The sequence below is a fragment of the Rhinolophus sinicus genome, linkage group LG11 (genome assembly GCF_036562045.2).
Source record: "Rhinolophus sinicus isolate RSC01 linkage group LG11, ASM3656204v1, whole genome shotgun sequence".
In the NCBI taxonomy this organism is placed as follows: Eukaryota; Metazoa; Chordata; class Mammalia; order Chiroptera; family Rhinolophidae; genus Rhinolophus; species Rhinolophus sinicus.
The window spans coordinates 53279801-53291810 of NC_133760.1; the positions used below are offsets into that span (position 1 = coordinate 53279801).

The window sequence follows — 12010 nt, forward strand, 5'->3', positions numbered from 1 at the left end:
ATAAACCTTCCCGTAGGACTTGGCAGAGCGCACAAAATCCATAAGCACTCAAGAATTTTCATGGACAAGCAAGCCAACACTTCTGCTTTTTGCAAAGAAGGAATTATCGTTGAAACTTTTTTTCCCTACAGAAGTACTGGCGAGAATCTTTCAGATTCACGGGCGAAATCTTACTTTATTGGTGCAGTAGCTCCTTCCGGCCCTCCGAGCTCAGGAAGCGGCACGAGGTCCCATTTGAAGTGCAGCCCCCAGTTGAATCCCCCCCGCACCACCGGGGACGAGCTGTAGGCCAGCGTGTCCGCACTGATGATATCGATCACGGGGCACACGACCGTCCGCCGGTCCTCCCGGATGGCAGCCAGCAAGGGCTGCAGCCACATCACGTTCACCTCACAGTGGCTGTCCAGGAACACCAGCACTTCCCCTGCGGAGGAGGCAAGCAGCGGTGCTTTCAGGGCTCGTCGCCACCCCCTGCACACCTACGGCCCCAGCTGCTGGTGGAGCTGGGGCTTCATCTTTAGACGCTGGCTTCCCCCCTCCTTCCTCGCGAGCCCACAGGGAACGGAAGCAGTGAGCGACACCTGAGGCCCTTCTCAGTGTGCAGTCAGACGCACACTGAATTCAAGGCTTATGATTTTCCTTTACAATTCTACTCGAACAAAGACGTGCTGGCTGGGCCGTGCTGCGTTACAGAAGGCAGGGGGATAGAGAAAATCGTGGGTATTGGTGGGGAATGGCAATATCATGCCGCTTGAAACATTGAGCTGTTACAATATATTATTACAGAGAGTTTATTTTTTCAGGTAACAATCATTTCATTTTCCCCCCATTACGATCTGTGGCTCCTTGTTCACATACTGAGCCAGTGTGCGGGAAGGCACTCCCAGGCTCAGCATGACCACGCAGCATCGTACTTCATTTAGTTAAAACTGGCTTTACGTGAAGAAAGTTAACACTTTTAGAGTGAAGAAAAGCTATGAAAACATCTCCTCCTCACTGGAACCATGACTGAAGTGACTTCACTTGAGAATAGACAGTGGACAAACCACTGTGCCCTGCTGTATGAAGTGACACCGGGGAGCTGCACGCTCTCCAGCCTCACAAGGTGCTGCACAGACACCGGGCCTGACCGCCTCCCCGGCAGCGCTGCAGGACGTGCCTGCCCGAGGTGTGTCTGCAGTCATTAACTGAGAGTGCAGCTGGGCCTTCAAATAAGACGTGAAATCAGCAGTGATGCATTTCCTGGTAAATTGTTAGAATAGTAGTAGTAACGCTATCTGATGATGAGATTCTAGTTTGTCAACTGCTCAGAATAACCATGAAGTTACAAAAACCCTCATTTCCATTCATATTTATCAAGAGGAGTTAAAAAATGCAAGATAAAATCTTTATATTTATTTTGCTAACAAGGTTGGGGGAATTAAAAAGGAAAGGTGGAAAATGAAAGAAAAAGAAATGCATGCATGGCAGTTGCGTGCTGAACCAAAGCAGCAGGAGCTGCACCATCACCATGACGACGGGCACACGCTTCCCTCTCTCCTTGAAGAACTGATGTGCCAGGGCAATAACCCAGAACTGCAGCCACGTTTCTGAGGCGCCAAGGAAAATACAGGTACTCTCTCAATGCTCTAACGCAGGAAAATGTATACTAAATTCAGAATTATTTCGATTACCATCACTGTAATAAAAATATCGACACACAACTGGCCACTGTCACTGCACCACACTCCATCCCGGCTGTCCAAAGAATTACCAAGGAGAATCTGAACTATCTGTAAAGTTTCTCAAGAGTTGGGCATATTGTTTGTATATGTTCCTCAATCGTAAGAGTGCTCTTCAATCACAATTCCTGGCTAAGGGACTTCCCCATTTCTGACTGGGAATAAAGTAATGGTTTAATTATTGGGCTGCGAGGGTGGCGGTTATATTTCATGTCATTATCTGACTGAACTGGCAGCTGTACCTAAATCAATTACCTTCCTGACTTTTTTTTGCCATATCCATGCATTACGTGCAGCATTGTATTTTTAAACAAATTCATTTAAATTTATTTTAAAAGGAAAATTTTTTTATAAAGATCATAAATGAAAATCAGGACCTCCAACTTTACATGGCGGTAACAATAAAAATTTGGTGGAATCAATATAATGTAACTGAAGACTTACCAGATATATTTTCAGAACATTCTGAATTTGATACCTGATTTTTCTTTTTAAAAGAGGAGATCAGTATAAGCTGGAAAGGTTTTAAAGATTTGGTAGTGCCAATGGGGACTTTCTCCTTGATGGAATCAGAAGGAGTAAGAGGAACTTTAAAGAGAATACCTTTACAGGTATGTAAGTGAATTTTTAATACTGTATCCATTTACCCAACTAAAACCACGATGCATGTCACCAGTGGTACACGTTCGTACATGAAGTATTTCTGGCATAATTCAAATCAGTTTGGGTACATATAGTTTAAATTCTGAATTTAAAAAATGACGGAAGTTCAGTTGCATTTTGGTTTTGACTCTTCCGCTCATGTGAGTGAATAATATAAACCTATGTGCGGGGAGCCATTAACAGGGGCCATGAGGACAACAGGCCAGTGAGGACTCCAGAGCTCACGTCTGTGGACTCTGCTTTGCGGCAGCAGGGCTGCAGCTGTGAAAAGGCCGTCCCCAAACCGAACAAGCCTCACATCTCTCCTGCTGGCCTGCCCGTTTCAAACACCACTTCCCACCACCTCCGCAGAATCAGTACAGGCTCCAAGGACAGAGCCCTCAGCACTCAACACCTGCCCAGAAAACCCAGCGGGAAGTTCTACCTGTGGCGTGGGCTGCTCCAATCATTCTTCCTCGAATCAGTCCCTCCCGCTTTGTATTTCTTATTACTTTAATTTTTCCAGGGAGGAGTTTTTGGGCAAATTCATCTAGTTCTCCTTTCAAATCATCTGAAAATAAAGAGTCCCATAATTATTCACACCACGTGAGGCACATACAAAGGACATTTTATAGCTACTCTAAAGTTGTATCTGGCATTTGCAACAACAAATTATCAAGTAAATATTATAGAATCTTCTAGTACTTTATTTTAAAAGAGGGCCGTAGGTTATCATGTGAGAGAAAAAAAGGAAAGAAATGAAGGGTAAGAGTTTGAATCTAGCCAGGAGGAAATCATTACCTTACAGACTGATTTGTATTTCAGTAGCAACAAGCATGATGCTTTGCATAAACAATGTTTGAAATGAACATCTTGAGTGAATGAATGTTCAGCTGGCTGCGTATAAATCAGACTTAAAAAAAAAGAAAATGGGATATAAATGTCTTTTGTTTCGAAGTAATTTATCAAGTGTTACTCCAGTTCAGAATAAGTGAGAAACAACTTCTGTTGCTCCTACCAAAAATATAATAGCAGCAGTAAGCATGTCCTTTTATTAGTTCAGCACCTTCCAAGGGCACTAAATATTTTTTATAAATTTTATCTCATTTACCTTTAAGCTTCATAATAACTTCAAAGATCATATAAAAAGTAATTCCATAGTTAGTATATAAACCATTGTAAATTATCACGAATTTTCCCTTTTAGATAAAATATACACAAAGTGAAAACCAAAACCAAGTTGACCAAAAAACAAACAAAAAAACCCAGCACCATAAATTCTAGAATCTAGTATTTAGCCAAACTTTTGTTTGGCCCAGACTCAAATTCTTAATTTTTTTTTTAACCATCCATTGTTGAAATTATGTTTTCTATTAACGTTTCTAAATTTTCTCTTGTGACGTTTTAATATTTACCAGCATTTGAGGATTTTACTCCCACTGGTCCCAGTATATATTTCCTCACTTTGTATATTTCAGTACTGGTATAACAATGCTCTTGTTGATACAAGAGGTGCTAATAAACACCTGAGTCGTGGAAAAACATGACTGGCATACAATGCATCAGTGTATCTCTGCAGCTTACTGTAATGAAAAGAGCAGAGGGCTTGGAGCTATGTGGACCCGGCGTCTAATTTCAGCTCTAGCATTGAACAACTATGGAATCTTGAGCATATTACTATTTCCTCTGTGACATGGGGATACAACCTATCGCACGTGGTTGAGAAGAGCTGAATGAGGAGCACAGATAAAAAGCTCTCTGTTCCCACATGTGCATGTGAACTCATGCTTAGGAAGTCTATGTCGAATTAAAGAAAGGTGTATAAAATATGTACCGAGTCACACAGATGGCATCTGAGAGCACCTAAAAGCTATCAGAATGTAATCCACTTTTAACTGGGGACAGGGCAGTGTTACTACTAGATAAACATAAGCCAAGGAATTATGCCAAGTGAGAAAAGCTGATCTCAAAAGGTCACATACTGTATGATTCCGTGCCTATAACATTCCTGAAATGACAAAATCACAGAGAACAGGTTTGCCAGAGATTCTGGATGGTGGGTGTGACTACAAAGGGGTAGGATGAGGGAGCCCTTGGGGGTGATGGAGCAAGGTCTGTAAGCTGATTACATAGGTGGCTACAGGAATCTACTCACAGGACAGTGACACAGAACTGTACACATACTCTGTACCAAGTCCAGCCCCTGCTTTCATACTGTGCTGTAATTGTGTAAGATGTAATTATGTAACCAATGGAGAAAACTGGGTGGGGGTACATGGGACCCCTTTGTAACTTACTGTGAATCTGTAGTTATTTCGAAATAAGATTGTTATTTTAAAAGCTAATAAGCCAAGGGAAACATTTCCAGAGCCAAATGTGGGTAGCCCTGTGAACCCTTTGTAGTCTGTTCCGTTTGTGAACAGATTACAAAGGTAATGCAGTTTCTTCAAAATGACTCTATGAGCGGTGGCCAGGCATTTGTTTATGGCTGGCTCCTCTGCAGTTGCTTGTGTCTGGGTCCCCCCACGCACTACGTGCTGAGCGGTCAGCTGTGCGGCTGCTGTCAGTACAAAGAGCCTGACCCCTCACAGGCAGTTACACAGCCCTTACCGAAGTCACTGTCATCGTCCACGAGGAGGATTTCATGGAGCAGCTGAGCCGGCGTGCGGTCCAGGACACTCTGTACGGTGCGCTGCAGAGCGGATAGGGCTTCGTTGTAGAAACAAATAACCACACTAGCGACCGGCAGGTCCATCGGGTATGTCTTGTCTTTACATCTGTAACGATGAACACAAGGAAAATTCCCACATTTTCAAAGGCTCAAATGTTTTAAGTTATTATTCACTAAACGTTAATTGCTACCTTGTTCAGCCTCTTCCTTACATTATAATTTTTTTAAAAAGCATTTAAGAAAACGATGTGGTTTCTTACTCAAGAGTTTTTTCAGGTCCACATTTTAAAAACTTGAATTTTTTTCTTTTTTGGTACATAGGTTACATAAAATCACTGCAAGTTTTTTAATGCAACCTTAGTATGTTGGCGTTCCCCTTCTCCTCATGAGGTTTCCAGAGGAAATAACAAATATAAAATTTGTATTTGAAAATGTTATTTTTTGCCCAATAATAGAAATTGATTGGAGTAAACTATCATATATAGATCAAGATGATGGAGGCGCTTCCACGCAACTACTAGGTGGCGTTACACAACAACACAAAACCACGGCTGTGAAGACTAAATGCGGACGTCCCTGTTCCCCTGCGTGGTAGACAGCGCCTTCCGAGGGGGGCCCGCCTACCCTCCAGCCAAACTGAACTGTTCTGGCCCCAATGACAAACCACCCAGCTTCATGCCTCGATCTGGTCCCTACTTTCCTGCATCACTGCTGAGTGCTCACCCTCTGTGAAGCCTTCCCTGGCCACTCTGGTTTGGGGGCCCCCACTTCACCCTCATTCTAATGCTACTACAATTACTTGTTTCCTTATTTACCTCCCCTGCTAGACTCTAAGCCCTGTGAACCCAGAAATGTCTTATTCTGTGTATTTCCAGGGCCTACTACACTGTCTCGCAAACGGAAGGTGCTCAAGAAAGTCTGTGAAATGACTGATGGACCAACCATATGAATGAAAAGCCTTTTGAAGAAACAAAAATAATGAAAACAAAAAAGTGAGAAGATGAGTAAAATTCTTCATTGATTTTAATCCTTTCCACCTTGAATCTAATAAACATTTAAAACAAACCTATGCTCAGAAGGCTATTTAATGTTATGCTGTTAGCACCTCCCTCCTTTCCCCCACAATTTTAAATTTTAAAAGACAGCAAACTCTAGAACTTTGTTCGTACCACCTCAGATCACATGGCTTCACGTGTAACAAGAGTGGAAATCGGCCCTAAGTTTTCTAGCATCCTGAATAATACACCTAACTGAAAGTGTCAGCGCCACCCTCATGACTTGCTATACGGGTATGAAAGCACCGTGTTACTAAAACTATTAGCAGAAAGCAATAAGGAGCGTACGCTGCGTTCCTTGTGTCGGGCACGTCTCTGTGGGAGCCCAAGCGGTTGCTAATAAGCATATTGAAGGCATGCTTCTGATACCCCAAGTCTCTCAGCTCCTGATCACGTTCATTAAAAATCATACCTGCAAGAGAGTGAAGTTACAGTCAGTGCATTAAGTCTGCAAAGCATTACTGCAATTACTGTTATGATACTGTGATCTTAAGAAAAGCTGGACTTTAACCTCAACCACATAATTGCCATGTTTCTCAAATCCGGGCTGTCTCCATTTTCAAAAAAATAAACTCAAGTTAAAGCCAACCTTTTATCAGTTCAGCTCAAAAGGCAAGTGTACCTTAACTATAAATGACACCTTCTCATAGTCAGAATCTTAAGAATATTTTCAAGGGAAGAATTTACCTCTGACCAAGAAAAGACTTGATGAGGTTTTTTCCATAAAAGCAATAATTATAGAACCCATATAGACATCAACAGGTCCAAAGTACAGACAAGATTTTATATAAACCCACCCTCCAAAAAAGACTTGCTAAATCTTTCTATAATGTCATTGGTTCCAGACTAAATCTGCATCGCACCAAGGACATCCTGCACAGAGCTAATCGAATGCCTGCAACCTACACTCCTGGCTGTGGCATTCTGGCCGAAATCCCACCTTTACCTAGAACGATGTCCTTTTGCTTTCTCCCTCCCATGTCAAGCCCTTGGACTCTCCTGAAAGAATGATTCCCTTGCAACAGCACTTCCCAAAGTCTGGTCATGGAAAACTAATTCCACTGGATATTAATAAATGGTAAAAAGAAAAAAAATTTCATGGTCAAATAATTCAGGGAAACACTGGGTTTTAAAAGTAGAATCGGTTTTTGTTTGTTTTTTAATGGCAGGACACCTCTGATCCTTTACAGTGGTGACTTTCGTGGCTACCCAGGCGTGCGGGGATGGGCTCCGGAACGCAGTGTTCCCCTCATTTACCTGAGCACACGACCGCATCCTCAGATCCACTCTGGGAAACACTACCTCTTCATCTGCATTCTCTCTGCTACTTGTAAAGCTGGACTACATCCTTTTTAAATTCTATTAGCATTTTACACGAGAATGGAAACTCCATGAGAACCGAGACTTTGGTTAGGTTTAAAACGAAATAAAACTGCTTGATACCCAGCACGTAGCAGCGCCTTGCACAAATCAGATTCTCAAAAAACACTCCTGGACTCAACAAGTTTCAAAAGAGGATTATCTGGTACTGAATACAGAAGAAATTATTTCTAATATAGACCTCTTGGTAAAAAATTATTCCATATTAAAAAATCATTTTATGTCCATCAACAGATGAATAGATAAGAAAATGTGATATATATATACACACACAATGGAATATCATTCAGCCATAATAAAGAAGGAAACCCTGCCATTTTTGACAACGTAGATGAATCTTGAGGGCATTATCCCAAGTGAAATCAGAGGAAGAAAATACTGTCACACTGTGTATGGAACAGATTTGTGGCTGCCAGAGGTGGGAGGGGGGATGGAGGCAAACTGGGTAAAATTCATCTAAAGGTACAGCTTTCCAGTTACACAAGAAAGTCTGGATGTGATGTCCAGCCTGGCGACTACAGTTAAGAGCACCGTATCATGCACGTGTATCTGAAAATTGCTGAGAGGAGATGTTAGGAGTTCTCACACACATATATGGAATCATATGCTGTACACCTAAAGCAATATAACGTTATGTCAATTATAGCAATACAATTGGGGGTTAAAAGATCACTTCAGCTTAGTTTTCTCCCTCCCCTGCACAAATAAAATTACAGCCAAATTTCAATTAACATGCCAGAGGAGCTGTTTCAATTAATTTTATAATTAACTGTAGATTAAATCAGAACATCTACGTTTAATTTTAAATTTGTTGATCTTTCTAAAAAGTACTTTTGTATGGGTTCTTTTCCAATTGTTTAATGATAACACCCTATTCAGAAATATACTTTTAACTATTACTACCATACTAATTTATATGAATTCCTTCTAAACTTTTCTTTGTAAGAAATCTAGTGGGTTGTTTTTTTTTCTTTCATTTTTGGACTATGGTAAAACGTACAGACATAAAATTTACCATCCTTGGCACTCAGTACATTCGCAACGGTGTACAACCAGCCCGACTGCCCAGCTGCAGGGTACTGCCACCCAGAAGGAAACCTGTGCCCGTTCGTTCACGCGGTCACACCCCATTCCTCCCTCTTCCAGCCCCATAACCGTTAATCTGCTTTCTGTCTCTTTGAATTGGCCTATTCTGGACATTTTGTATGAAATGAATCACACAATATTTGACCTTTTGTGTCCTGCTTCCTTCACTTACATTGTTTTCAAGATTCACCCATGTTGTAGCATAGATCATAACTTCATTCCTTTTTATGCCTGAGCAATGTTCCATTGTACAGAGAGACCACATTTGATTTGTCCTTTCATACCAGTCGATGGACATTTGGGTTGTCTCCTCCTTTTGTCTATTGAGAATAATGCTGCTATGATAATGTGTATACAATTTTTTGTTTGAACACCTATTTGCAGTTCTTTTGGGTATATACCCAGGAGTGGGATTGCTAGGTCGAATGGTAAGTCTGTGTTTATTTACTGAGGAACCAAATGTTTCCACAGTGGCTGTACCATTTCACATTCATACCAGCAATGTATGAGCTTTCCAAGTTCTCCACATCCTCACCAATACCTGTTATTTTCCTTTTTAAAAAAATTATAACCACCCTATTGAGTGTAAAATGGCATCTCACTGGATTTGGTTTGCATTTCTGTAATGACTAATTATGTTGAACATCTTTTCATGTGTTTATTGGCTATCTTCTTTGGAGAAATGTTTATCAAATCCTTTTCCCATTTTTAAATTGGGCTATTTATTCGTGTTTTTATCGTTGAGTTGTAAGAGTTCTTTACATATTCTGGATAACGGACCTCTGTTGATATGGCTTGCCAACATTTTCTCCCATTCTGTGGGTTGTCTTTTTTCACTTTCTTGGTAGTGTTCTTTGATGTACAAAAGTTTTAAATTTATTTTTTCTTTTATTGCTTGTATTTTTAGTGTCATATCTAAGAAACCATTGTCAAATCATGAAGGTTTATCCCTGTGATTTCTTCTAAGGGTTTTATGATATTAACTCTTACATTTAGGTTTTTGGCCACTTTGAATTAATTTTTCTGTATGATCGGAGGGAAGGGTCCAACTTCATTCCTTTGCATGTGGGTATCTAGTTGTCCCAGCGCCATTTGCTGAATAGACTATTCTTTCCCATTAAATGATCTTGGCACCCTTTTTGAAAGTCAATTGAGCACAGAGGTCGTAGGGCTTATTTCGGGACTGTCAGTCTATCCACTGATCTGTCTGTCCTTAGGCCAGTATCACACTGTTCTGATTCCTTGTAACTTGGCAGGAAGTCCCAACATCAGGAAGTGACTCCTTTTTGTTCTTTTCTAAGGTTGTTTTGGCTCTTCAGAGCCCCTTGCAATTTGTGGACCAAAAAAAGGGGGTTCTACAGAAAGTAACCTCACAGAGCGATCAGCTCATCAGTTCTAACTGGGCCGGTCACGGTGGGTCGTCACGTCCCAGGCATGTAACTTCTTTACTAAAAGGCTTATTTTTGCCTTAAGCAGCCCTGTCCATTGGTTTTGTGCATCTGGGGTAGCACACCTTTGAAGTGCCCCCTTTCAGACCCCCAAGAGAGCACATAATCTTATTAACTATTCTGTAACCCACCCCTGAGTTGCTCCAGCCTTCACGTAATCTTTCTTACATTCCCTCCTTTCTAATTCATAAGAGGAACTGCCAGCTGTTACTCTCAGAAGTATTTTCTCCCTCTGTTGACATCTTGCCTCTGGGTGTCTTCCTCTTTTTGGCTCATATAAAGTTTTATAAAAATTCTCTACAGGTTTGGACATTTCTGATGTCAACAAATTCCATATTAATTTTAGAATCAGCTTTTCCATCTTTTCAATAAAGGCCATGGGGACTTTGATAAAGTTTGCATTCAATCTGTGGATTGCTTTGGGTAGTACTCATATCTGAACAGTAGTTAGTATTCCAATCTATAAACCTAGGATGTTTTTCCATTTATTTAGGTCTACCTTTTATTTTTTTCAGCAGTGTTTTGTAGTTTTCAGTGTATAAATCTTGCACCTCCTTGGTTAAACTTATTCCTAAGTTTTTTGGGGTTTTTTTGGCAGTATTGTAAATGGAACTGTTCTCTTAATTTTATTTCCAGACTATTCATTACTAGTGGTTTTTGTGTGTTGATCTTGTACCCTGCAACTTTGCTGAATTCATTTATTAGCTATAACAGGATTTTTGGGTATTTTTTTGTGTGTCTTTTAGAAAGAATTTAGTTGTTCAGTTAGGCAATATGAGTTTGTCACTTTTAGCTACAATTCTCTCACTACTTCTTTCGAAGGCAAATACAAAGTCCATTCAAATGGTAAATCCAATATTCCTTCTTCATAAAAGTTTTCCCAAAATAACTGAATAAAAACAACTGGAAAATTTCCCATTAATGTTCTTAAAATGTCTCAATAGCTATTTGAAAAAGATTAGAAGGTGTACTTTATGAAAACTGAAGTATTAGCTTCTGTTCCTTATACTATAATTTTGCTTTTGACTTCATGCATTAGAAAACCATTAAGTCCTAGAAACTGATTTTATTTCTGTGAAGCGAGGATCAAATGAAAAAAGTTTTAATATTTCCTTTATATTCTATGGATCTTTCAATCTCTCAAAATCTCTTACTATATGCTTTTACTTCCACATTACTTATTATTTGGTGTTTCCATGACAAGATCAAAGTTATTTTTTCTTAATTTTAAAGAAAACCAATGTGGACGAAAAAGGGGCCTCAGACTACGCCTGACAAGCTCAGGAGAGGCCAGCATGGTGGGCCCTACAAACTCAGAGCCCTAAAGTAACCGCACAGGATGGTCTGAACACAAAAACTAAAAGCAGATCACGGCAGGTAGTCACGTCCTGGGCCTGTAGCTTCCTTGACAAAGGTCAGTCTATATCTTAAGTGAGCCTGAGCCTGTCATCTTTTTGCATCTGAGATAACATACCTTGGAATGTCAGAGTCATCTCCTTTTCCAGACCCCCGAGGGCACACCCACTGCACCAGAGCAGGAGATCCCAGAACCCCTCATTGTTATCTTGTTCCCTGAATACCATCTCTTAAGTGTTGTAAATGTTAATTATTAACTGTCCTGTGCCCACCAATGTAAAAGAAGTATGTGTCTCTCCCTTTCACTTTTTATCTAGTCCCAGATTTTCCCCACTTTGTTTTCTCCTGCCCCCTTAATCTACACCAATGGATTTATGTCTCCTCCTTTGATTCTAATGTATAAAATAAGCTGTAAAACTGCCATTCTCTGGAGCATTTCCTCAATTTATTGTGATTTTGCCTCCTGGCAATTGTGGTCATTTTGGCTCAAACAAACTCATAAAAATTCCCTACAGGTTTGGATGTTTTTTACGTGAATACCAAAATGGCTCACTTATCCCTTAAAGTTTGCTAAAACCAGTATCCTAGAATTGTAATATTCAAAGACACATACAGTAGATTCTTGTTACCAAATTGAACAGAATATAATTT

The 12010-nt window shown here is 40.4% G+C and overlaps 1 protein-coding gene across 13 annotated transcripts in view; it reads right to left on the reverse strand.

Moving 5' to 3' along the window:
* The window catches only part of GALNT11 (polypeptide N-acetylgalactosaminyltransferase 11), a 46890-nt gene that overhangs the window by 12581 nt on the left and 22299 nt on the right, over positions 1–12010 (reverse strand). For 12 of the 13 annotated variants that reach the window (XM_074315093.1, XM_074315082.1, XM_074315088.1 and 9 more), the window contains 4 exons: positions 6378–6501; positions 4974–5140; positions 2809–2934; positions 175–424 (listed from right to left, as the gene is read on the reverse strand). In XM_074315093.1, the coding sequence (XP_074171194.1) occupies positions 175–424; positions 2809–2934; positions 4974–5140; positions 6378–6501 (667 nt within the window). The remainder of the gene's footprint in view (positions 1–174; positions 425–2808; positions 2935–4973; positions 5141–6377; positions 6502–12010) is intronic. The other variant, XM_074315094.1, reaches the window with a different exon arrangement.